The sequence below is a fragment of the Amblyomma maculatum genome, chromosome 8, assembly GCF_055883805.1.
Source record: "Amblyomma maculatum isolate TAMU_Amacu chromosome 8, ASM5588380v1, whole genome shotgun sequence".
Taxonomy (NCBI): Eukaryota; Metazoa; Arthropoda; class Arachnida; order Ixodida; family Ixodidae; genus Amblyomma; species Amblyomma maculatum.
Window position 1 is genome coordinate 68,819,402 of NC_139351.1, and position 26,629 is coordinate 68,846,030.

Below are 26,629 nucleotides of genomic sequence, written 5' to 3' on the forward strand. Positions count from 1 at the left end.
CCGGAAATTTCGACCACCTGGGGATCTTTAACGTGCACTGACATCGCACAACACACGGGCGCCTTGCTTTTCGCCTCCATCGAAAAGCGGCCGCCGAGGCCGGGATTCGATCCCGCGTCTTTGGGAACAGTAGTCGAGCGCCGTAACCACTGCGCCACCCCGGCGGGGTCTAGATAGGCTAATGTGAATTCACTGAGTGCAGTCGAGGGAAAAAAAAAGTCCGAGGTACGTTGACCTGGATGGCATAGAATAAGAGAAGACGATCAAGAGAGGCATGTTGGAAAGTCATAGAGAGGAGGCGCGGAGAAGAGAGAAAGGTTCGTAAGGCGAGGTTACCTGGCACCGGCCGGCTTTCTCCTGGCATTCGGCGTGCACGTTGAACTTGCAGAGCTTACACTTGAGCCCCTGGCGAACGTGTCCGCGCAGTATCTCGCGGCACACGTCGCACGCGGCCACCTTCTTGTACGTGTATTCCTGGAACACGTGCTGGCCCGTGTCCCAGGACACTCCTGCACGCCAGCCAGGCAGCGGTTACTTAGTGCGCAACTGTGATGCGGTATACGACGTGTAAGGTTTAACGCCCCAAGCATCACGGGGTTTATTAAAGGCTCTGCAGTTGTGAATCCAGAGCAGAGCTATTGGGTGAGGAAGTGCCATTCTGACGCGTTAATTTTGGAAGTTAAAGGACGCTGCTGGTTATGCTCAATTTTTGGCTGCTCAATACAGCTCATTTTTATAATTAAACTTTAGATGCTAGTGTAGTATCGCTCCCGTTTTCTCCCAAATATCACACTTTGTTGCTTGTTGAGCTTCAAAATTGCGCAAAATGCAACGAACACCGATGTTTTTACAGAGTCGGCTGGTTTTCGAATATCTTGAAAAACATGTATGAAAAACAACAATAAGTTTTAAGTGCAGTCAGCAGCCATGCTCGCCAAGGAGAATGGTAGACGGAGAAGGGGTAGAGGCAGTATTAAACACACAACGCGCTGCCCCTATTTATGGAAGCAGTTATAAGAGCGTGAATGTACTCAAGAAGAATGAGGACTGGAACTCAGTGCGCGTGCTTTTTGGACGAACGTAAAACAACGCATACGTAAACGCGTGCGCCTAAAAAAAACTTTGTTCGCTACCTTGGAAGGTTACTTGTGTCATTCTAGATATACCTGGCGAGAATATGAGAGACAATGCAGCGCTGCTTTAGTCCTCTGCAAAGCCGTTCATATCCACACTACACACGCACTCATTGTTTACCAATCACGATTTAATAATCCTCCAGCGTGAACAACTTATTATCGTTACATGCGAGATATGTATACGATCGGTGGTTTTTGACTCTCAAAAAAAGTAAACAAATTCGGCCTTGGTACATAATTACGAATTTTGTACCGTAACAAAGAGAAATATATTCGTAAATGTACTTTTTGCGAAAAATACTATTGCTCAAAATTTTATTTATGCTTGGCTGGAAGTACAGACACACGCGAATATGTGGTGCCAAGAACACAGATGTCGAATAAAGGGTTTCTTAAACCCACAAGGAAAGAGCTGACTACGCCGCGAGCGTGTTGGCCACGACACTAAATTCTTACGTAGTCAGCTGCAGGTGCAAAAGGTGTGTCATATGACACATCGTTCTTGTAGCCATATATCTGGCTGCAGCATATTTTACAATCTAAACTTCGTGCGTCTGTTTTCAGTTAATAATTCTAGTTTGAACCCAACCATTCTCACCACCTGTCGAATCCGTCACAGCGGGCGTACAGTGAATGCTGTGTTGTTAGGTCTGCTGTCACCATAAAATGTGTAAAAAGAAGGTACGCAACATACTGAGCAATCGAATCCGACTCAGATAATCGACCATGCATTAATTCTTACCTGCGCCACCTGTGCCACCAGCGGCGTGGCTTCCCTTTCGGTCCGACCCATCTGGCCTGCGTAAAAGAGAGAAATTCAAGTCTGACCAGTTAGCGCACCCTGCCTGTAGGATTGCTTTTTGAACTGCCGTTGCTCGTAACCACTTCTGCTGGCTCACGTATGTCAATAAAAAAGCCATGCTCGGGCCAGTTAATGCATACTTGACTTCACCAATGCAGCACTAACGAAGAGCATTTAAACCATTAGCGCTCCTGTCTCACCAGAAACGGTTTGCAAGCTAAGAATTTGTTGAGCGCAGAGCTCCACTTTTTGCTCCATTTCTATTTAATCGCCCAGATGTCTGGCTCACAAGCGCCATTTTTAAGCTGAAGCGAAAAAAAGGACGCAGCTATTTTAGTCACCCCTGAGAACAGAGTCAGAGGCACAGCCGCTTGTTCCTTAAACTAGCACAACGCCAACATATCTGTTTTGAATATTGGGTAACATATCACGATAGATGTAAGCCCGTGTGGGATTCGCGTATACCCAACAAATAACTAACAGTTCAAGTTATTCTATCTAATCTTCGAATTTCAGTTTTAGCACCACAACGATGGTTAACGCGTCGAAGTTCAGTTGAGGTCACGTGAGGACTAAAAAGTTGCGATATGATCGCTCTTCGTCTCAACATTGCAGATGGGCACCAAGCACTGTTACTTTAGCGATTTTAAGAACTTCAGTTCTGTCTCACACAGATAGATAGATATGAGCCAGAAAAGTAGGTTAGAGAGCCTTCGATCCATCCTCCTGTATTAAAAACTAAAGTTATTAAATTCGACAAAGTAGCAATAATGGCTGCTGTTGCTTAATTTCCATGAAACGCTGAGCTTAGCCCCAAATTCTTCCGAGAAAAGTTAATGATCGAACAACCATAGCATTGCTACTCTAATACGTCATGAGACTTGCACTGCCTTTGCATGTCCCAGCAACTGATCAGCTGTTTAAACCGTAACTAAGAGAATATAAAAAAAGAAAGTAATTTAATATTTTCCGAGTCCAGAATTCCTCGTGGCAATATTGCTTACAATTGTTTTGAGCATAAGTACAAAGGGCAAAGACAAACAAAAAGTTTGTCTCTGCTCTCTTCAGTTAAACGAGAGCCTATGTTGCAGGCTAAAACCTCCGCTTGTGTAGGCGAAAAAGCAAGAACGATGGAATACGGGCTAGCGTGAAGCGAAAGAGATCCCTCGGAACACTAATTTTGGCACCGGTCCGAGGGGTAACCTAATGCCGCTAGATTAAGCACCACAAAGGTTTACCATCAGTTGTTTATCTTTTGTACAATTTTTAAAAGCCGTAGCGCAAAGCTGTGCAGCCCAGCTTTGCGCAATGCTCTTTAATGAGTGCTCGTGAACTTCATTATGCCTTCGGGCCAACTGCCCAAGGTGCGTTCCGGAGGTACATGCCGTCGCGTGAGTATATTTACCTAGCACGAGCAAAAAAGAAAGCTGCAATAAATCTTCCGCATGCAAAGGTGACTGTTGTCTCCAACGGTATATTTACAAGCAATGCTTTCTTGAGTACCCAGACATATATTGCATTAGTTAAAATCAAACTCTGCGGTAAGTGATAGCAATGTCCAAGAGAGCGATGAAGGATGTAAAATAGGCAGGTACAATAAGTAAACAAGATGACAAAGGAATGAGAGAAAGAAGGAGGGAGGGAGGGAGGGATGGAGGAGGAAGGAAGGAAGGAAGGAAGGAAGGAAGGAAGGAAGGAAGGAAGGAAGGAAGGAAGGAAGGAAGGAAGGAAGGAAGGAAGGAAGGAAGGAAGGAAGGAAGGAAGGAAGGAAGGAAGGAAGGAAGGAAGGAAGGAATAGTTGACGCCTACTTGTCCGAGGCCCCCCCGCTGCCGGTCTTGAGGCTTCGGAAAGCCTTGAGCCACTTGTTCTTTATGGTGCCGGTGACTGCCGGCACCGCGGTGGATGCCTTGCGCTCGCGGCAGTTACGCTCCTCCCCGTCCGTCTCTACCTCCTTGCCCCGGAACAGAGCGAACTGCACACAACATACACACACACAATGTGAGAACGCTGCTCTTGGCTGTCGCCAGGAATAAAGAATATCAACAACTCGTTACTACCACCGCACGTCGCTTCCACCGGCATCAACATCGCATGCGCAGATCGCCCTTCCTTGCTTGCGCTTTCAGCGGCTAGTTATAGTGATGCTGTGCTCCGTTATGCTGTAACGCAAAAACCTTCAATTACGTATTTCACCACTCTATAAGAGTTTCAAACATGCTGAAGAGAAAGACAGAGCTTTTAAAACGTAGTATTTTCTGAACTGTTACAGTTCGTCGACTGAAACCCGCTACTACGATAGGTTGATTGATTGACTGCCAGGATCCTTGAGGGATTTAAATGAACTATCTTGCCTTGCTAAAACAATAAATTACGAGGCGCCATAAATAGCCTAATTCCGAGCTTATAGGAGCTCGTAGGTTGCGCCTTTATCTGCTTCGCACCCCTAATTTGCCGCAGGTGCTGTCCCGATTTTTATTCGGCTCTTATTGACAAGATCAAACAGCTGTAGGAGAGAGAGAGAGAGACAGCAGTGCAAAACCGCAATAGTAAATCATAATTCCGCGCCTGGCTATACTCCTGGCCAGGCAGAGTGCAGAACAGCTAGGAGTCCGCACAATCCAGCTAAATGAAATGGTCGCTGTTATTTTGCACGATACTGATCATGCCCCCCTGATACAGCGTTCGAAATGTCCTTTGTTGTCACCGTTATGCTATTACAGAATTATGAAGAAAATTGTTACCCCTAAAATTATTCACATGACGTTTTTGACTCCGAATGTGTGCTGACGCTCTTCATTGAAAACTTTTGTGACAGTGCCTAAGTGTAGTACTTGAGTACATATGGGTGTATCTACTTTCCACTCTATGTCGGGACGGACACCTCTCAGGAAAAATATTGGTAGGTTATTTTAATGTTGCAATTCAAAAAACAAATTCAGAAAAAAGGTACAAGCACAGGATTCGAACATATATTCTATTCGCTAAGTGCTCAGGTAAGTAATGTTATTCCATTGCGCCACTGAGGGAACGGGTACGGTACGCTTTAAATGTGCTCTTATTCATTTTTACAATATTTCCGCTATCTGTCGCCAGGTGACGCTGCTCAGAGGACCCTACCGTTGAGAGAACGGAATCACGCGTCGGGACGCCCTCATTGATGGCACATTGCAACGGCTGGTTGTCTTTAGTTTTCGCCGTTAATCCAACATTCTACTAGCATTAAATCTAAAGTAGTCGCCTACGAAACAATCGTTTCGGTTAAACTATAACATGATTTTCAAATTTTAAAACCTCGTTCTTAGATCGGGATTCATCACTTCGAGTCCCAGTGAGATAAATCCGCCTGGCACATCCTTTCTGACGATAGCGAGACGAGCGCAACTTACGGATTTCTTATGAGGATGACACTCGTACTATTTAATATGTATTTTTCATTTCGCAGAATGTTTTACAATGTGCGTTTTTAGGAAGGCTTCTTTGTTTGCTTTGTTTCGGCTATTCCCTAGTGAAAAACCCTGAGTCACAATAACCTCATACAAATTCTCATACTAATCTCATACAAAACTCATATAATCTCATATGATCTCATACTAAACTCATTCATCATATGAGAAATATATGAGAAATAATGAGATTTGCAAGAATTTAGTATGGGAAATCTGTATGAGGTTATTGTAACTCATATGATGTTTTTCACTAGGGTTATAGATAACTCCTCTAATGTTTTCCTAGAACTCATGGCCACGACTTCCAAACTTTGTCACCATTTCATTGGCCGTTCTTGCTAACCTTATGGTGACCGTTTTCATTTCAGTAGCTTTATTTTGACAGGGTTGCGGTAAGATATATGTTGCGGGACGTTTCGCGTCTGTCTCCGGTGTTATTACCATGCTCCTCATGTAACAGCTTGTATACCTTGGAGGGAACAATAATGATAATAATGGGTATAGAAACATATACTGAAATTTATGAGCGCATCTAAGGCAAGGCAAGATGTTTTGCAATAAATATGTTTGTTATATTTTGCAAGCTTCTGATTGAACATTCCTTTACAATTCAAAAATATATTACACGTGGGTATGTGTTACAAATAACATGTTTTTTTACTCGTTTTCTTCATCATGCTGAACGAAAAGAGATCTAAAGGGTATGTAAACAGAATTTTACACAGGTTATATAATCAACGCGTCATATATGACGAGGTTTAGACTCAATACCGTAGGCCAGATTGTATTTTTGTGGCTAAAAAAATACTAAGTGACAAAATTTTAGGAGGAGAAAAAAATTACAGCATATAATTTGCTTGAGAAAATAATTGTACTTACGGAAGTGAGTTTTTTTATATGCTCACACAAAATGTCAATGTTTTGCATTCAGTAGGTATTAGAGAAACGCGCATAATTGGACAATGTGAACGTATTAAACAGTACTATGCATTCATTTAGTGCCGAGCTCTAATTCAAGCAATATCTACTTAAAAGTTTGCTAGCGAATAATATGGCGTTTTAGCGAAACTTCGCAGCCAAATTCTGAAAGTAATTTTCGAGGTCTGTTTTCCTTGCTATTTACAATTTTTGTAGTAAAGATTGCTGTGATGCATTAGGTTCGTCCTGTGCAGGTGCATAGGTTAGGCTAGTGACAGAGAATGCCGATTGATGACTAAATACCGTATATTTACCAATCAGCTTCCTCTTTTTCTTATTTTAAGGTAGAATATTGGGATATAGAAAGCCATCAACACTAATAATGAGCGCAGTTTTGTAATTTAGCTAATCGACAATGTGACGTGAGATATCAAACGCCAAGAAAACACATTTAAGAGCTTGTTGAGTTGCATGTTTTTTGAAATGGTAGCTCTACTAGTGTTATTGTCGCCAAAACACTTAACTTCCTTCTCATCAAACGGCGTTTGTATGTTAATAAAAAAAATGCTATTGACACGATTTAATAAGTGTGCAATCCGAGAAAGCCAACTCAGTGAGCTTGAATATGCACATTTTCGAAATCACAATTGCCACTGCGAAAGTTAAATAAAATGGCCTCACCTCTGATGTTAAAGGATTGAAATACCGCAATATTGCTCACACGATAAAAAATAAAAATTGATTACTTGGACGTAGTAATTTAATAGCCTAACAGTAAGCACTATCAAGTACATGGTGCTTGATTTCTGTGCACCCAATCCGCACAGATCTCTACAGGGCTTTAAATGTATAAAATTCATACTGTATTATAATTATTTCCATCACGAGGTAGTTGTATGCGACGATAAACGATGATTTGTATGCTCTCACACGAATTTGAAGCGATGGAATATTTATGCTTTGGCTAGACGTTGTGCAATGAGCTCATACCCATTGTCAGAGCACTCTCGTAGAAATAAAAAAGGGACAGGGCCGAACTATTATTTTCTTGAAGCCTAGATAGCTTAAAGAACTCAAGCATTCTCTACTGAAAAAATTTTACGAGGAAATAACCTCGCATTTTCTCACACAATCTCATTCAATTCGCTCAAAAAATCACATACAAATCGCATATAATTGCATAAGATGTCATAGTTTCTTGGACATTATCATAAATTAGGCGAAATATTTTATAATAATGATGCCCACCGTATGAGAGTCTATGCGACTTGGTGAGATTTTGTGAGGTTATTGCCCGGTAGAACTTTTGGTTTTTCAGTAGGGTTACGAAAGAAAGACTACTGGAAGTTGTCATTGTGGGCAGCGCAAAAGCACGCTTGTTCGGTTCATGTCTCAACAGTGCTCCCATAAAGGTATGCCTCACATGCGTGTATTATGCGACCCCGAGGCTGCTAGTGTGGCAGCCATTCTCATAGTTGCTGAACATCCTGCGTGAAGCTGATTGAAAGGACACTTAAAGTTATTTTACGCATTGTCATTGTTAAATAGTTTTAGCGAAAACTTGATATTCTATTTATCTAGACCATATTTAGGGCATTGCACGATGGTTCTGTGGAATATTTATAGGAATGTGTTTTTTCAGTGGACATTTAGGGTCCCACATGCTTAAATAGCACGCATTTAGCATCTATTCATGTGTTGTAGCATTATTTGGCACAGTTAAGCGAAATTGAAGCTCCCCGATAAGAAACAGCCCTGATTTAATCGTTTAAAGAAATGCGACTTAGGTGCGCTAGCACAGTAATTTTGCCTAATTTTGTGCACCTTCTTAAGTCTTGGTGAATGTTCTGGAAAGGAAGGTCGAATTGGGATTTAAGAGTAGGCTGATCAGTTTTCTTTGTACTGAGGAAGCTCGAAAGCAAGCGCTCTTTAACATAGTAATGAGGTCCGTTTTCGATATAGAATGGTGTTTCGGTATTTTGTATTTCGATATTGATAGGTTTCCAACTAGATCCGAGTCTTTTGCCTTTCCCCTACAATACAAAAGACGAGGTTCCCTGTTTCTTGCGTTAGCTGACTCTGCCTCTCCCTCAGTGCAAGACGTGCCGCTCGGAAGCTTCACTCCCAGAGAAGACAGCTTTTCCACTAGACACTTTTTGCAAGCGAATTCAACTGATGTCAGCTCTAGTGTTCCAATAGAAACGGGACTTTCAAGTGGCACGTGTTTCAAAACAGCGGGGGAGAGTATTTGGGGGAAATGTTATACAGAGCCATATTGTCCTACTTTTGTGAATGCAACCCGAGAAATTAAGGAGGTGCCGAAGAACAACGTGACTCGTAGTACTAGGTCTCCTATGGTACCAGTTCACACAGTGTGTGGCTTTGGCTGCAATTCTCCTAGCATTCTTTCCTTATTTCGTGTTATTATAAAGGAATAGTCTCCCTAACTGAGGTGCTCAGATATCCAAATGGAGCTTTTACTTCAAATTTACGGGTTAACATAGTTTTATGCGTGCAGCTATCATCACCATCACTGTGGCACCCTGGCTCTCATGCTGGTGAACGCGAGCATAGAACGTTCAGGAGGACGGCAATCACCGCGAATGCTTCTACTATCGGTAGCCATGGCTACCCAGTCGAAAAGACAAGAAAACCGCGTCAAAAATACAACACAATATGCTGAGTTATGTCATAACACCAAACGTTTCCGCAGTTTTGTAGTACTTTTCTGTCAGAAGAGCATAAAATCATGATGTTGCGAAAATTCCTGCCGTCAGAACAGCCTCACTGCCAAAACAGCATATAAATTCTGTTGCGTCAAGAAAACATTTTCTGTAGCCTCTTTTTTCGACTTGGCAGGCCTCCTCGCTTTTAGGCCCGCTTTCGCGTGCAGTAAAATGCGACCCCCGGTGCCGAACTAGTGGTTACTCGGAGTTGTTAAATTTACATCATTGATCTACGGGCTTCTAGTCTAAGGAAGCTAGTTTAGAGTGGTCAGCTTACCTGGGCCTTGACAGCTGCGAGGTGAATTTGTGCCACATGGAGATCAAACCTTTTCATACTAATATCCTCCTGAAGTTCATTGGCCTTGTTGTAAAGGCTTGATTCCAGGCTCCTGAAAGACAGATGTAAACGCATGAAAACACAGAAAAATAACTTCAGTGGAGATACAAATGCACAGGCGAAACTCAACAGCATTCCGAATTAGGAGCGGCAATTGGATCTGACGAAGTGGTATATACATTACTCTAGCTCACCAATAAAATATGGTGGTCCATTGTAGTAGTGACAAATGATCCTCATCATCACCATAATCGCAAGTTGTGTGATGATCTTAGTGTGGACACTTGGTTTTTTTTTTTGCTTGACCATGGGGTTGACATAGCGGTCTTCCCGGTATTAATGGATAGCCAGTATCAGCATCATCGTCGAATGGATTAAGTCCACTGCAGCACAAACACTTCTCCCCTTGATCTCTATTCGGCATTGCTTTGCAGCGGCAGATATCACCCTGTCATGGATTAATTTTGTCATTTCTTTTTGGTTTAAGCCAAAATACAACCTTAGAGTCATCAACCGCATAATATGGAATAAAGCTAATGGTAGTTGGCAGCGGTAAAAGTTGATTGCTTCAGATTTTGTAGTCAATCATCTGCTTTCAATAAATTTCAAGTTGCTTTTTTCTTCTTTGTCTGCAGTAAATAGATAGAACCTTTAAATTAAATTGATCGTGGAGTAACAGGACTTCCAGTTACAAAGAAGCAAGACGACGTTTCTGCTGCATTGTTAAACTATCTCCTGTAAACATTATTCAGAACGAAAGGAAACTGCCTGCATCACTTTTGTGTGGCATAAATTGAAAACAAAAGTAATCTAGCAAACAATGACTTAGCAAAGAAGATTAGTATTTGCAGGTCGGCTTTCTTGCAAATGATATACCAGTGCAGCTCTCCTTGCGATAAGTGTTGACGTTCGTACAGCGCGTCTCACATGCGAAGAAGTTCTGTTATCTTTCTCATATACGCTATGAATACAATGGAAAGTCTACTAGCCGAAGTGAATTTTCAGTGATCCAGCGGGCTAGTGTCACACCAGCTCGCAATATAATGTCGATTTAATTCTAGTCACATCGACTCCATTACGCACAGAACTGAGCGAAAACAGCCAGATCATTATTGCCGCAAGGAAAAGAATTCACCTGATGCTTTTGCAGGTGCAGACGCGTTATTGCAGTTACAAGGCAACTACAGAAAGGCTACGTCGTAAGAACTGCTCTCCGCACGCAACTATCGAGTGGTACTCAATGTTCCACACGAGAGGAAAACGGCAAAGGCGGGTGGTACAAATGGTGTTCCTACCATGAGAGCCGAAGCGAGGCCATCGATACAACTAATAATTATCTTCTTTTCAAATTTCCCCAATCTGCCGCAGTGTACAGTATTATCTAAAATCTTGCCGGTTTTCAAATTTTATTGCTCTTTAGGTCTATCAAGTTGACATCCTGATCTTGTATACTCACGTCCCTATCCAATTCTCGGCCTGCCGCTTAAATTTCATTATTTATTTGTCCTCGATTCGTTCATGATTGCTACTTGGTTTGTTTCAGTTTTTAGGGAAGCCTGCCACTAATAATAAAAAATGGATTTTGATATAGTTAAGGGGACCTTAGTAGCACAGCGATCCCAGCGTTAGCGGAAATTACGAAACCGGTGAAAATATTCAGCTGCTGGTTATCGTTGTTAAATAAGATTTTAACAGTTAATTATCAAGTGCTGAAGATAGTCTCTAAATTGGATTTAAATATCCATTTCAGGTCTTTGGTGATAGCCGTATCAGGTTTTGAAATATCAAGAGCGCAATCGTCCTGCGCACTGTGGCTGAACCATTCTTATCCATATTTGGCGGAAGTCAAAAATCGCGCTTCTGGGGAGTACGCTGCGTAATATCTATCAAAACCGATCACTGCGCAGCAAGCGTAGCACGTGACCTTCATGTTGGACCCCTTGACTGCTCCTGCGAGCTGTGGTGTGCATCGTAGCTTCGGCAAGGCAGAGAAGGTAACGTGGCACGTCCCCAGGCGCGCGAGTTTTGAATTACACAAGAAATGGACACGACTGATATAGCTCCAGCGCGGACGGTTTAAAAACTGCTATGGCGAACACTGATGGCCATATATAAATATCTAGCTGAAATAAGGCAGATATCTATAATTGCTAGACAGTACATATTATAGTTTTCTGACTAGCAGTGTAGTTAACATGATTCATCTCATAATTCACACACACACACACACACACACACACACACACACACACACACACACACACACACACACACACACACACACACACACACACACACACACACACACACACACACACACACACACACACACACACACACACACACACACACACACACACACACACACACACACACACACACACACACACACACACACACACACACACACACACACGCACACACACACACACACACACACACACACACACACACACACACACACACACACACACACACACACACACACACACACACACGCACACACACACACACACACACACACACACACACACACACACACACGCACGCACGCACACACGCACACACGCACACACACACGCACACTGAGCATTATTATACCGTACGTCGAAGTAATATTTCTGCCTTAACAACCTATTTTTTTTTAGTATTAGAGGCGGGCTTCCCTGAACTGACTGGAATAATATTTTACACCCGGCGTCTTTTGCTTCGAACGATGCATAGCTCATGTCCCTCTGTATTGCCAGAATCGTGGTTTGGTTCGGTTTATGCATGGTGTTTAACAACCGAAAGCGACTCACGCTATGAGAGACGCCGAAGTGGGGCGGTTTGGAAATTTCGACCAAGGTCTTTAAAGCACACTGGCATAACATAGCAAACGAGCGCCTTGCATTTCACTATCATTGAAAAGCTGCCGCCGTTGACGGGATTCGATCCCGCATCCTTGGATAAAGCTGTCGAGAGGTTGTTATGATCAGCCTTCCAACCGAGGTTCCCCGGCTCCTGCAGCGCTCGACGACTTGAGCCAAGCTGGTGTCGACGAGCGCCTGACGCCCCTTGACAAGCTCAGGCTCCGTGCCGCATAGCAGCGGCGCACTGAGGGGAAGGTTCGCTGTCGGACAAGCCGTAACCTGCTCTGAAAGACTGGTGCCTCTGCTCGGCGACAGCGCCCGTACCCCTCCCCCTCGCACCGCGCCAGATTCGAAGCTGGAGATCAGCGCGCGTTCTATTGAGCCTATTCCCCCTCGCACCGCGCCAGATTCGAAGCTGGAGATCAGCGCGCGTTCTATTGAGCCTATTGGGCCTCTGGATTGGACGAGTGCCAAAGGGTTCCTGTCGTTTATAAGCCAGAGTGCTGCCGCTCGGAGTGAGAGACCATCGGGAGCGTTCATCGAGTGTAGTGCTGCTTGCCTGGAGGGGAAGCGGCACAATCTCCCTGGCCGACCGTATGGGAAGACAGTCGGGTGTAGGCTGTAGCTTTCGGTCCCCGTGCCATGTTGTTGTCTTGTACTATGAATGTAAATAATTTGTAAGTTGGAGCTTTGATACATTGACTCGAATCGCCACAGCGCTCTAAAAACTGCGCCACCGCTGCGGGGCGGTAAGCATTGACTGTGCCATAGTCAGTTTATAAAAATGACTCGTGACTGCGGCGCCAGTATTTTGGCTCTTTTTACCACCGATTTGTTCCTTTTTGTTCTACGGGGTTCCCCATTCTTATATATCTAGGAGGTGTAAACTACTTTTCTTTATATCCCACTCTCGTCTTGAGAGAACAGGGCTTTTGGTGCAGTTATATCAGGTTTTCGTGCTGCCAACTCAAGCGGTAAGGCCCTTTCATAATATTGTTACGGACGATCAAGAAAGAAGAAGCGGGCAGTGGCGCGGACAGGTGCGCTCGCGCTAGGTACGGCAACACTTCATTAAACATCATCTCACTGTCATCGAACATCTCTCTGTCCTCTGTTCTCCTGTTTTCATCGGCTTGCCGCATCGTAACATTTGGTGGAGGTGCTGGGTCCTTCATCATTACCCCCTCATCCTGCTCCGGAGCTTCGGTGCCCTGCGACTTCTTGCACCGTCGGCTGAAGATTAGGAGGCATCGCATGGCTGTTCCCCAGCCTGCCGGACCCAGCAAGACCATGCTGTTCCTCCACCCCGTCCCCCTCGCCCCGTCCCGACCACAAGACACGACGAAGGAGAGACTGATCCGAGACGCCACACATGACCACAAGACACAGGAAGAGACCCGAACGACCATATGTGACCCCACTGACCAGATGTACCGACCAAAGACTCCACGACCCAAGACGCCACTACAATTCAAGACATCCTCTCCTGCCTGTGCCATGCGGTACGTGCCTTGGCCTCCGCCGTCGAGTCGTGGGCTCGAGAGTATCCTGGGCCAAGGCTCATCGGGAATCATCGTGCCGGCAAGCCGTTCTATTCTTCCTCTTCTTCAAGCTTCCAGACACGCCCATCATCATGCCATGGAATCATCAACATCGGTGAACTTCCTCGTCCACGATCGGAACGATCGCTCGGTGGCCCCGTGTCATGTTACGGACGATCAAGAAAGAAGAAGCGGGCAGTGGCGCGGACAGGAGTGCTCGCGCTAGGCCCGGCAACAATTCATTAAACATCACCTCACTTTCACTGAACATCTCTCTGTCTTCTGTTTTCATGTTTTCATCGGCTTGCCGCATCGTAACTATATAAAATAAGAAGTTCCTTTGTCCGGGAGCTTTGACTGGTGTGTGTTTGTTTGAAGAACTATAAGTATCAGCAGCTAATTTTTGACAAAGCCACTGATATAGGCCAGTATAATAGCTTACAGATTCGTGTCGAAAGGACGTGTTGATTTAAGTTTGTTGACCAACGATGAGGTTGATGTGAATGCATTCGATGTTACGAGAACTCATCTTTTGCTCTTTGTTTTGTCAGCATATCGCATACGATAAACAATAAACAAAAACGATAGTACATTTCGCCCTATCTAAGCGAAATCTTAAAAAAAAAGATGTTAACTGTTACAAAAAGACGGGGACGTCGAGCCGGTTGCTCATTGTGAACAAGAGAGTCATAGCGCTCCCGACAACCCATTTATTCTTAAACATGGTCAGTGACCAGCGAACCTCATTATGCCTTGAACAGCATATGTGGATCAAGTACCATTCAGCGAAATTTATTTCGAATCATTCAGCCATTGTCAAAGCTCTTTTTGAGTGCCCCCTTAATGCAAGAAGGACTTTGGCAAAATATAGCAGAGCCTGTTTGTACTAACTGACGTACAGTATAATATTCGCGTAAAATGGCACATAAACATTACATACGTTGTACGGCGAATTGCAGGTGTGAAACCGATTTTGCCCCTTTAGAAAATATTACTCACAAAATACGACACACCACGAACATGTCATAGAACCAGCTTCAGAAGCTTATACAACTGTGAAAACAAAGGAAAAACAGGGAATTTTTGTCTTCTTCATAGCCACAGACGCGCTTGCGGTATTTATACTACGCCTCGCGTTTTCGCTCTTCACAACAAATGCAGCCATCCTGACACGCGCCTATAAAGAAACAGTTACGAGGAGTAAGACGATGACGCTCTTTACACCAAAGTGAGCTCAAGAAATAAGCGAGAAAATATCTCGAAAACTACTCGCGAGGCAGCGTTTTCCTATATATCCAGTGCTGTTACTTCGCAAGGAAAAGGAAAAGTCACGTCTATTTCTCAGAAGGGACCGAAAAACAACAGAAATATTTAAGTATTTGGCACAGCAAAGGTCAGCAAGCGACGCTAAATATACCTAGCCAGGGTTCGATTTCCCAGCGGCGGTTTCAGCAAGAGGGGCAACAAAGAACAATTTCGTAACTATTGATCAAAGCGCATCTACTTCTACAGTTAGGAATGTTGCAATAATTAAATTACTGGTGACGACAATGAAGCAATTTCACTGCTAGAATTGCTACCTGAACACTACCTGGATGCGCCTTAAACTAGGCTTCACAGTAACGAAGTGCCAAGCGTGGGATGAGCGCCTTAACACGTCAGAGCGATGTCACATTAGCGGCCAGAAAAGCTGCGGCCATGGTCAAAGCTGGAACAACAAACGTATCTGCTTCAGCCGGTCTCGAAGTATACACGTTGCTGACGGCAATTACTTCTGCGTACGCAGACGCCGAGCGAGCGTGCTAACGTGATCTTAGAATACAGCAAAACGCTTCGCCGAGCCGTCCTGGACAGCGCGTAAACTCCTACGCGCAGCGCGCATACACACGTACCTGCGCTACTGCGAAAGGGCGACCCTATCGGACGGCGGCGGAGAAGCGAAACCTCTTCGCGCGGCGATGTCGAGCCGTCACTCGTCGTCAGCGGCGTGTGGCAGCCCTCGCACCCGTTGTCGCCGGTCATCAGATGTCGGCGAAAGTCAAGACGACACCCCGCCGTGCGTCCGGAATCCGGCTCGTGGAGTCCGGACGCGGCCGCCGGCCGGTCACAGCCGAAACACCGCGGCGCGCCATCACAGGAGCAAAGATGGCGGCAATTACGAGACGACGGGAGCCAAAGGGAGAGAACAAGCACGTTTGAGGAGAGTACGGACAGGGAGACTGAGAGAGCGAAAGAGAAAAAGCGCACGTGAGCAGAGCACAGCACATCGAGAGAGTGAGTGGAAGTGTATTTGAGGAGAGCGCAGAAAATGGAGAGAGAGAGAGAGAGAGAGAGAGCGAGAAAAAAAAGAATACCGCCTCGGCCATTGGCTCTCACTCCGTTCGCGCCCTTTCCGCGCAGCGCTGATGGCGCTATCGATTGGATGGAAGAAAAAAAAGAGATAGCACGAAAGGCTTCATCTTGCGTGCAGGAGCAGACGACGGCGACAAGATGCAGACGACGTTCACGCGCGCGCGCGCGCTTTCCTCTGTAGTCACTTTCTCCGCTCGCTGTCTGCGCTATTGTTTGCTCCATCGGCTGCTTATAAAAGAGTCAATAGCCATGGGCGGGTAAGAGACAAGCTTTATGATGTTCAACCACGGAAGGGCCGCAGGTTTGTTCCAGCTGCTGCTCCGTCGAGGCCCACGCCTAATGTGGAGGAGCAGGTGTGTTTCGAGAAGGCATCAGCTAAAGGCGAGAAAAAAGGCGTGCAAAATGTCGAAAGTATCCGAGAGGACTACAAAGAGCTGCGCCCCCATCGGCTTTTCTTTTTGCCATTTCTGCTTGTACGCGCTATGAGAGCTTGACCGCATCGGCGTAGTGCGCATTTTATATGCAAACGAATGAACAGTGTCCCGAACACAGCAATCACGCGACATTAAAGTCCGCCACCCCAAAGTAGCTAGAGTAGGACACGGGCGGTTCGTTGCGGAGACAAATCGAGGGACTAATTTGCATAGGCGAGGACAGATACGCATGGATATAATAAAACAAGAGTGAACGCAAGAGGTCCCTTAAGGCTAGTCAAATAAGCACGCCATATGAATGGTGGAATATTGATCGTTGAGGCGGCGGAGACTATATATTGCAGACAAGACCTTAGATTCATTGATTATGCATGACCAGTTGCTCGTACGTGGGCGACACTACTCTGTGGCGAGGCTATTTCGTAGGATTCTAGTCATATCCGCTCGATGGCGGAAAGGTCACGTTGTCGCCTCTTTGCTGCTTAACAACGCGGCTAGCTATTTTTTCTCGTCATTTATGGCGGACAAGCGCGTGGTGCTCCCATGCATCACACCAGAGAATGAACCATTGTGCAATGACCTGGTCACGAGTTGCTTGAACTGCCGATGTGCGCTAGGAGCAGTGTAAGGGAAAGGATTTAGCGACTAGAAGCATCAATTATTTCGACGCTTAACTAGTATGTCGGAGGCTAAAAACAGCGCTAACAGAGACGAAGCAGAGAGAGGGACATGGCAGTGTCGTGTCCCCCTCTCTGCTTTGTTTCTGTTAGCGCTGTTTTTATCCTCAGATCATGCACCAACCAGCCCAAATTTCCACCATTTTGAAGTACCTAGTATGTGTTTATTTTGACGTCATATTGAAACTGAACCCTAACCAGACCTAACTGAAGGAACCATTCTGAACTGGTTTGGAACGCTGTTCAGCCGGTAATCGGTTGCGGCTTCACGTAAACTTTCTTCTCTTACAAACTCTTGGTCTTGATTCGCATTTTTAGCCACTCAGAGCTGAGCAGAGAAAATGGCCAAAATTTACGAGAGTGCAAACACTAGGGTGCAAGGGTGTCTAAGAAGAAATCTTCTCTATTACAGACGCCCTTTCAGGAATTGGAATAGATTCTATATCTTAGCGAGTGAAAACGTTCGCATAATTAGTCCGTGTGACCCTTTCAATAATGTGTCGAAATATTGGTTGAAGCCGTTGGTTACGGTCACGTTGATACAGCATCGACTGTAATCAGCTTTAAGATTTCTGTGTCATATATCACCCATATCTAATGCACAAGCGCCATGATCCAACGACGATGTGCAGCATGTACAAACAAATTCTCCTTTTCTTTTCCTCGGCTTCGGTGACTGTTGGCTTTTTTCATAGCATATCGAGCCGAGATTGTTATGAGGTGGGACTTGCTGTGTCCTGGCATGGCACAGCATTGATCGGAGGTGGTCATGTGGTGGTAATGAGATTCGCTTTAGGCGTCTCCTCTAGTGTCCTGCGCAAGGCTGTCTGTTGAATGAGACAGTTTGCTTCGTATCATCGGGAACTTCGATCCGTGCGTAAGCATTTGCGTATGGCTGTTTCAATTTTGTTGACGAGTGTTTGTAAACAGACGCATGTGTGTACACATACATGACTCGTGAAAATACAATTCATTCGACAATCTTGTGAAGATCGTGGTCATTGACTCTATGGCCAATACCTATATGTAATGCGTTTGAGCATTAAGGGGAAGTATGTAGGAGGATTATTGATGTCCACACTAGCTTATGACATCTGTTGTGATTGGAAGCCAAGTATGTGAACATGCGGCCGGCGTACGTGGAATAGAGAGGTTGTCAATTCTCAAAGTAAAGAGAGAGTGGCAAGCATTAGCGGCCATCATCTTGTGGCTGCGAACATAAGCGTAGGATGATTTTTCGGTTGGGGGGGGGGGGCGAGGAATTCGAGCCCAACGTAACCAGCGTGGCTCAAATATTGTCTGGGCCTCGTGGATGGTAAATATTTCGGGTTGCTATTGGCACACCAGCGCGGGGTGTTATTCGCATACATTGCCAGTCAGGCATGGGAAATGGCGGTAAGTCGGCTAGATGATGTTTCATTACTAATGTAAACAATGTAGGGGAGGAAATAGAATCCTGGGGTCTGCCCCATTCAAACTCGAAGCAGGGGGGGAGGGCTGATTACTTGAGTCATTGCATCTTACTGTGCGATCAGGCAGGAAGGTATAAATTTGGGTGGGCGTACTCGTGGATGGGGCTCGGAAAGGTTTCAATAGATATTCTTTTGGGAAACATTGTCAGAAGCCTTCTTGATCTTGTGGCTAAAAAGCAGCGCTAACACGAGACGAAGGAGAGAGGGGAGACGGGGATGCGTAATCGTCGTGTCCCCCCTCTCCTTCGTGTCGTGTTAGCACTGTTTTAGCCACAAGATCAGGCACCAACCAGCCCAAATTTCCACCATGTTCAAGTGCCTTCCTAGTGCTGCGCTCAGATTAGTTATTAAGTGGAGAGCATTTCGAGCAGATATGCATATTTATGTATTTTTGCTTGAACATAGTTACTAGTTTGTCGAACTTGACTTTTTCTGAGTTCGGTTCGTGTTCGCATTTATGCTTTTGGGTTAAGTTCCGAGTTCGGATTTACAGTGACGTTCCGTTCGGTTCGAGCCTATTCGAACCAGTTCTGGAGAGCAATAGGGGAAGTGAAAAATGTATAATCAACACCGTTTACTTAGATACCGTGACGTCTGTACCCAAATTGAAAATATAAAATTTGTTTTATGGGATTATTTCAACTTGGTCCTTTTGTATGTACTCTCTGTGGTAGTCAGCTATCAGTATGATACCTTATAACTAGAGCAGCAGATAGAAATTGACTAAAGATATATTGGCTGAATAGGCTAGTTGAAAACGAAGAGGAATTATTAAGACAAAAGGCTGTTAGTATTTTATATACGTACCATAATTTTGTATTGTAGAAAAATCCGCCGCCAGTATTAGGCGTCTCTGCAGGGAGCGGATTTCATTGACATCAATTAAAAAGCTTCTTTAGAACACCGTAAGGACCTTCACCTTATTGAGGGGTGCGTTTTAAATATGAGGCAACTGTGGGACACTGCAAGATACTGTTGATGTAAATGGTCTAAGCTTCCAAGCGGCAGAAAAAAGTGTCTTTGAAAGTGTTTTCTCCGCTCGCTTCGTGTAGATAAAACCCCCATAGAAGAGCAATGAGCAGCGCTTTTGAAGATACTTATGCGGAAACGGCGGAATATGGTAAGATGCCGTTATAAACGTATTGATATAAATGATCTCAGCTTACGATATGCGACGAAAAGTTGCTTCCAAAATTTATCCTACGCTCCCCAACGATTAATTAAGACTGTCAGTGGGTGAAAAATAAATAGCAATAAAGCTAGAAGCCTGCCAGGGGCGGATTTGGGGTTTTAAAGATTCTTATGGTCAGTTTAAACAATCTCTGAAATATGTTACGTTCAAGAACGCTTATTCAGTATTTGTGCTAAATGTCCGGGTACGGTATGTTAAAGTGCAAGATAAGAGATTGTAAATAGGAAAAAAATACATATTGCACTTATTACCCGCTTCAAATGAGATGCCGCATTATGCGGCAGCTATAATGGCTCACACTTGCAGCTCCCCTGGCGGACCTTCATGCGAGTATATGACCTCTGCTACTCAGTTATTCACCAAACCTTTAATTTGTGCTTCTGTGCTTCTGGTATTTCACGGAAACCCATTTTCATACAGTGGCAGGCTACCACATATATAAAAGACAAACCGGCATTGATATCCTAGGTGGCACAAACCATCTTCTCATTATTGGTACTGCATTGGAATGCACTGGCCCTATAATGGGTAGAACATTGACGACACGGCACCAATATTGGGTCAATGGTTTGTGCTGCTCAGGATAAAGGTCTGCCGTAACAAGGCTGAGGGAACGTGCTTGCCTATGGCCCAGGGGTAGCGTGCCGGGATTAGCATAAAGGGTCCCGTTTCGACTCCCATCTCATCATTCAATCTTACAGTACATGCATTCCCCATCTGAAAGAAGAACCGCAGTTTTCAGGTCTTACCAACGTGGTCTCGTGACGTAACAACTTGCCGGCCACTCAGCGATTGGCCATGTCACCTGTCAGCTACCACCTTCATGAGGCATGCCTGTCGGTTTTCTCTCAAATTGGCGACGCATGTTTTTCTGGACAGCGGGGTGTTGTCACGGTAATATGTATGTGCCTGATTTTAAAGAGATATAAAATGGTTTCATGGCCTGAAAAAGAAAAATATATGCCCAGATATTTCCGCCCACATTAGAGGAGAAGGATTGTGCAGATATCGTTCTAGAGCAATAGGTTGGCAGCCAGAACATGTAGCGATAGGAGACGCGCTCATGCGTAAGTTGTGCAAAACTAGCACAAAGAAGTTCCTCTGTTTGCGACGCCGATAGTTCCAATCCTAATTAGTACTTGCAGTAAGATACGGTTTTCACACCGAACGAGCTAGTACGTAGCCTCTCCTAGCAATTCCCTCCGCAGACCCTAAACATCTGTCCATGTGACCTAATGACAACGGTCATTTCACTACTATGAAATAACTAGCCGCCACATCACCAAAGTCATCCACGTGGCTAGGGTCGGGAACGTGACCGTGTATCTGCGGCGACCGCTATTTTGGTGTATGTTACGACAAAGTAGAATGGTATGTGACTCTACTTTGGATCTCAGTCATTCGCCAAAGACAGGCAGCAGCACAGCGACAGGTTTGACATTGCGTATAACGGGCACCAAGATTGACTGCGACACAGAACAGGTAACATCCAATGAAGAGCTCCTGTGCACTTCCACGGCGTCCACATTGCTGGTCACTCACGACAGAGACGTTTTTCTTTTCGATATCTTTATGCGAAATATCATCCAGATAATGTAAAAATTGCCTTTTGCAAAGTTCCTTTAAAGTTCCGGACCTGTTGTTACAGCTGGCGCGAAGGTGTTATCTCTATATTTAAGTTAAGCCATGCAACCGAGAAGTGAAGGCTATCTGAGTGGATGAAGATCGTCAGTGAAGTTTTACAAGCTTACAAGCTTACAAGTTTTACAAGCAGTGCGTGTGATGAGATGCATCCTGTAAGAAAATTTAGAATTTCATTCTTTACTGATAGCCAGCAAAGGAGGTCGCTGCGGATTCAATGTCATTGCAGTGCTGCCTTGGCGGATATGTGGACTCCGACAGATCGTCTCATTGTCGATGCTTCTTCATACACGACTAAAGAGAAGCGAAAGGAGTGGGCAAGTTGAGGAGCCCTGATTCCCAAGTGGCAAGTGGTTCAGCTGCCAATATTGTTAACCGTATTTAAAATACGTTATTCGACACGATTTCACGGGAGGAGCGTTGAAGCAAGCACTGGCCGTATCAATGTTCGGTAGCCAACGCCACCTCCGGTCAGCTACGCTGAAGCTATACATTACAGAAATTTGGTAAATACTCGCTATGAGTCACTACTATAACAGTAAGCAATCACTGTGTGAATGTTTCTGCAAGATATTCACCTTAAATATGTTAATTTGTAAATGTTAATTTGTAATGTGCTGAGTCACGCTACGACCACCAGTCAGCACCGGGAAATGTGGCATGAAAGCATTGCATGCCGGAGGCGGGCTCGCAATTTTCTTACCATTTACGCTGCCTATCGTACGACTGGAACATATATCGCCATGGCGTTAAAATTTGCTTGCATGCCTTATTTAAAATACATTCAAATTATCATGTGTAATTCGAAGCATTGTTGACCGAAACAGACTGAATGCTACTGTGTTCTTGGGTGCCACTCAGTTGAAACGTTTCGGCCAAATCCTTCGTCCCGCAAGGGCTAACAATATGTTAAGTAGATTAGAAACAATTAATATATATATGGGTTCTAATAGGTTCCGGTTGCCGACATAAATTCATATTGAGTTCCGGTTTTAGGTTGTGGTTCGGTTCCGGCTCAGCACCCTGATCTTGAGAGTCCACGTGCTGCGGAAGCCAAGGAGTGTAGACGGTAGATGGTAACAGTGTGTTTGGCGCCACTCTAAGTGGGAGAGACCCATTTTTACGCAGCGTTTCCCACACAGGAAATGAGTGGCACTTCGCTGGCGAATTTATCGGTATGTCAGGTTTTGGTACAGCAGTGAAAAACGCTTCTTTCTAAATGTGTGGGAAAGGCTTTGTTTCCCAATCATGATTTATATGGCCTAGTAGTTCGAACATATTAGAGTCAGGAAAGTTGTGAAGCGTGATGCAGGTGATGTGATCCGCGCCAAGCTCTGTACGTGGTTTTAGTCGGAAGACTGTAACGTCCATTTAGAGAAGTCAAAATGGTGAATCGACGTCATTGTGGAGATTTTATCGGAAGCGGCTGGATAATTAATATGCGGAGTAGGGGTCTTCAATGACGGATTGTGAGCCCTTTGTACATCATTATATAATAAGCCTGGTGTGACGTTCTTTGTGACCTGAAAAGAAAAGGCCGGTTTTAGAAGCAACTGCCGTTCGCTGAAATTCGAATAACGTAATTTCATTTACATCTTGTGGAATTTGTCTAAGACTCAAATATATTCCGATTTTCGAATTAGGGAAAGTCACGCGGTTAAGAGCTATATTTCTTTGCGATGATAATGATGCGGAGATATAGTCACCCCAGCAAGCGCTGACGATACATTTTCAGAGCTGAAATGAATTCTATCTTATTACATAGGGACTGTGACTGCAGGAATGCTTAAAAATATACTCTCTCTTGGTAATTGTTATTCTGGCATGCAATATTTTAGAGCGTTAAATGACACTAAGTAACATTCAGGAGCAGCCAGAGAGTCACATCATGTGCGTGGTCATTATTTAATCCAGTATTCACTACGAACTAGTAGCTATTCAAAGAAATTTAGTCCTCAAATAGCTATAACTTAGTCGCTCAGCTTGACCCATCAACTTGGAGATAGTTCGGCAACAGTTTAATAAAAGTACGTTCCTGTTGTATGCGAGATTTAAATCAGTAAATAAAAAGAAACCATCCATTTTATTTAATATCAATTAACTGCTATTGCCACGCAACTTGAACATTTTGTTCAATGACCCTAATGGCAAAGAACTCTCTTAAAGGTGCCTATTAAATTTAGAGCAATTTTTTCGAACCAACCAGAGTTTATTGCTATGATGCTTCCATAACCTGGCTCACCTGTGAAAAAGCGCGCGCCAATTGCCTAGTTGTTTCGAAGAAAACATGAGGAAGAAACTGAACCAAGCCAACAGAAAACAGTACATGACATCGGAGCAAGGAGATTCCACCAATAGCCCGGACCAATTCCGCCAAGTTAAACGTCTGTTCGCGTTGGTAGACAGTTTATTCCACAAAAAGTAGTGAAAATCTGGCTTCCACACTCGTTTGGAATCATTGACAGCGCTCGCCCGTATGCACTCAATGCTTCTGCTGAACGTACGTGTCTTGTGCGTCTAACTGGGTTATCGCACTACCTCGGACAGTGAGAGGACAGTAGAGACAACTTCGATTAGGAAAGCGAGCGAAAAAAGAAAATGGAGCAGAGGATTAATGGAATTTCCTAAAAATATATCAGGAGATAATGGACAAGTTTAAAGACCGCAGTCTATCCGCATGGTGTTCATGATGTAATGTAAAAACTTGCTTTGCGTAGGCCCATGCTTAAACACCAGAAGAGAGACTGATGATACATTTGTGGACGGCTATAAAATGGATCATGGCAGGGGCCAACTCTTGTTGTTGGTGCATACAGTGAGTATTGGTAAGGCAAAATGTCAAACGATTCGAAGAGATGCTCCAAACTAAACCTGTCAAACCCAGCCGTCAGATGAAGAACACGCTCCCTCCTCCGTGTCAACGACACCCAGGTTTGTATCTTTAAAATCAAAAACCGATGGCTATTCTTTGCTATATGCTTACTGGTACCAGTTATTTGTCGGCCAAATAGTAAATTCTTCTGGAATGGTAGCTGTATGCAAACACTTGAATTCAATATAAAGCTTCAAAACCGCTGCATTTCCATCGTTGCCCAGTATTCCTTTGTACAAATAAAAGGCAGGTATACAAACATAATGCGCTAAAAATACGTTCTCTATACGTGTGTCGCAAAGAAACACGGCCCAGACGTGGGAAACACTTTGTGTGCTTGTACGATTGTTTTCGCACCTTTCCCCAAAAAACCGTGAGCTGAAGATTATTGCGTCCTTCTCAATAACGCAGTATCCCACAGCTCTTGAGTTTGAGAGGATATTTCTTTCACTCTACCATCCGAGACGCCTGTTGAAGAAAATACGCAGTAATCAAGAGAGGAGAGAGAGCAGTGAATCTGGGCGAGAACAGTTTGGGCACCCACCTCTGCTGCATGCGGAGCAAGGCGTCCAGCGTGTCCTGCAGCTGTCGCACCTGCACCTCGAGCTGGGCCACGTCCTGCCGCAGGCTCTCGGAGCGCGAAGACACCGACAGCGAAGCCAGCCGGTCCACCACCACCTGCTCTCCAAGGGTGGGCTGCTGCAGCTGGGAGTCCTGCGAAAGGCCCCGCTATTATCAACTACACTGCGATATCGCAGGAAGCTGCCAACATCTACTGGCACAAATGAAAACATGACGGATATTCTTCCTGCTTTTTTATCAGTGTAATAATGAAACGTGGTTGTAAGTGATCAGAAAGAAGAAAAGCAACCGTACTTCGTTAGTGGGATCCGAACTTAACCTCTGAATTTCGCATCCGGTGCTCAAGCACTGATGTACGGTGATGACTGTTTCAGCTTCTTATCTATTTTCTTACCTACCACTTTCTTATCCATAGTTACGTTGGATGTAACCTATCCTTCAGAGGATTCGCCAACGCTACCCTACCAACAGCGACGGGCGTGGAACATTCTGCGAAAAAAGTGGGTGACACGTTACATGCGTCTTAACTCAGCCACTGATTTTCAATGTGGTTCCCCCCCCCCCCCCCCCGTTTTGTTCACCCAAAGCTTCCAGTTACAACACACCAGTCCACAGATTATCAAGGCCACCACCAACGCTCCGCTACCTCCAGCTCTGTAGTCTACGGGAATCTTTGCCCTCGAGAAGCCCAGTCCGCAATGCAATGAAAAAGCCACGGAGAAATTGCACTCAATCAACATAAAACTACCTACTCAGTTACCCCACATCAGATCGTAAGACAGTCGCTCAATTTTGTTTATTTTGATTCTAAGCTCATCATCCTCATCCCTCGGCCCGAGCTCTTGCTTGGCCACCTCCTCCGGAAGAAAATCTATATTTTTTGAAATAACTTATATCTTATCTTTGTCATTTAGGCGCCGTTGGGATCGTGTGGGACACTCGCAGTCTGTAGAATACGTTTGTTAAAGAAATAGGCAGGACGTTTCAAAACTGGATGCGAGAAAGTTGATAGCCTTTGAAGTAACCCTCAGTGTTTATTACTCATGGCCAAGACTTCATGGATATAACATAATTCCTCTGGAGGGTAAAGGCAGGGGGCGCCTCTTTAGGTTGGTTAGGTAGCAGTGTGAAGGAACATTAAACTAGAGCTTGGTTGCCCTATCTTCAGAGGACTTTGTCACGTGATGACCCCGTACACGGTTGCCAGGGAAAGCATATATGGGTTAGTGGTCATTTTGTATCGCTGCCGCTCACTGTATTTGGTGGGGAAAGCAGCATAGAGCTTCTCAGTAGTACCTTGAGAAGAAACTGGCGCGATCCCAATTACGCGACTTTCTTTGGCGCAGAAACAAAGCAGAAATCTCAAACCACGATACCTAGGCATTCCCGTTGCAAGTGCATCATACACAATAGAAATGCCTGGATATTGAGGTTTGATGTTTCTGCTTCTATAGCGCTGAGCCGAAAACGCCGATTCCGCCTTTGAATCACTAGCAGTGATGTGATACTCTCCTAAACGTGCAGATTTAGTTCTTTCTTGGCGCGTTTTGAATTGTTGTGTGAATGTAAATCTAGTGTTCGGCTGAAATGCAAGCTATCTCGGCACTTCCTTCAGCTTTGCCTGGAGATGAGTTATATTGTTACGGCT

At 44.7% G+C, this 26,629-nt stretch overlaps 1 protein-coding gene across 3 annotated transcripts in view; it reads right to left on the reverse strand.

Moving 5' to 3' along the window:
- Positions 1–26,629, reverse strand: part of Stacl (SH3 and cysteine-rich domain-containing protein) — a 273,599-nt gene that overhangs the window by 25,306 nt on the left and 221,664 nt on the right. For all 3 annotated transcript variants that reach the window (XM_084576454.1, XM_084576453.1, XM_084576455.1), the window contains 5 exons: positions 24,944–25,113; positions 9,307–9,418; positions 3,748–3,911; positions 1,879–1,934; positions 337–509 (listed from right to left, as the gene is read on the reverse strand). In XM_084576454.1, the coding sequence (XP_084432580.1) occupies positions 337–509; positions 1,879–1,934; positions 3,748–3,911; positions 9,307–9,418; positions 24,944–25,113 (675 nt within the window). The remainder of the gene's footprint in view (positions 1–336; positions 510–1,878; positions 1,935–3,747; positions 3,912–9,306; positions 9,419–24,943; positions 25,114–26,629) is intronic.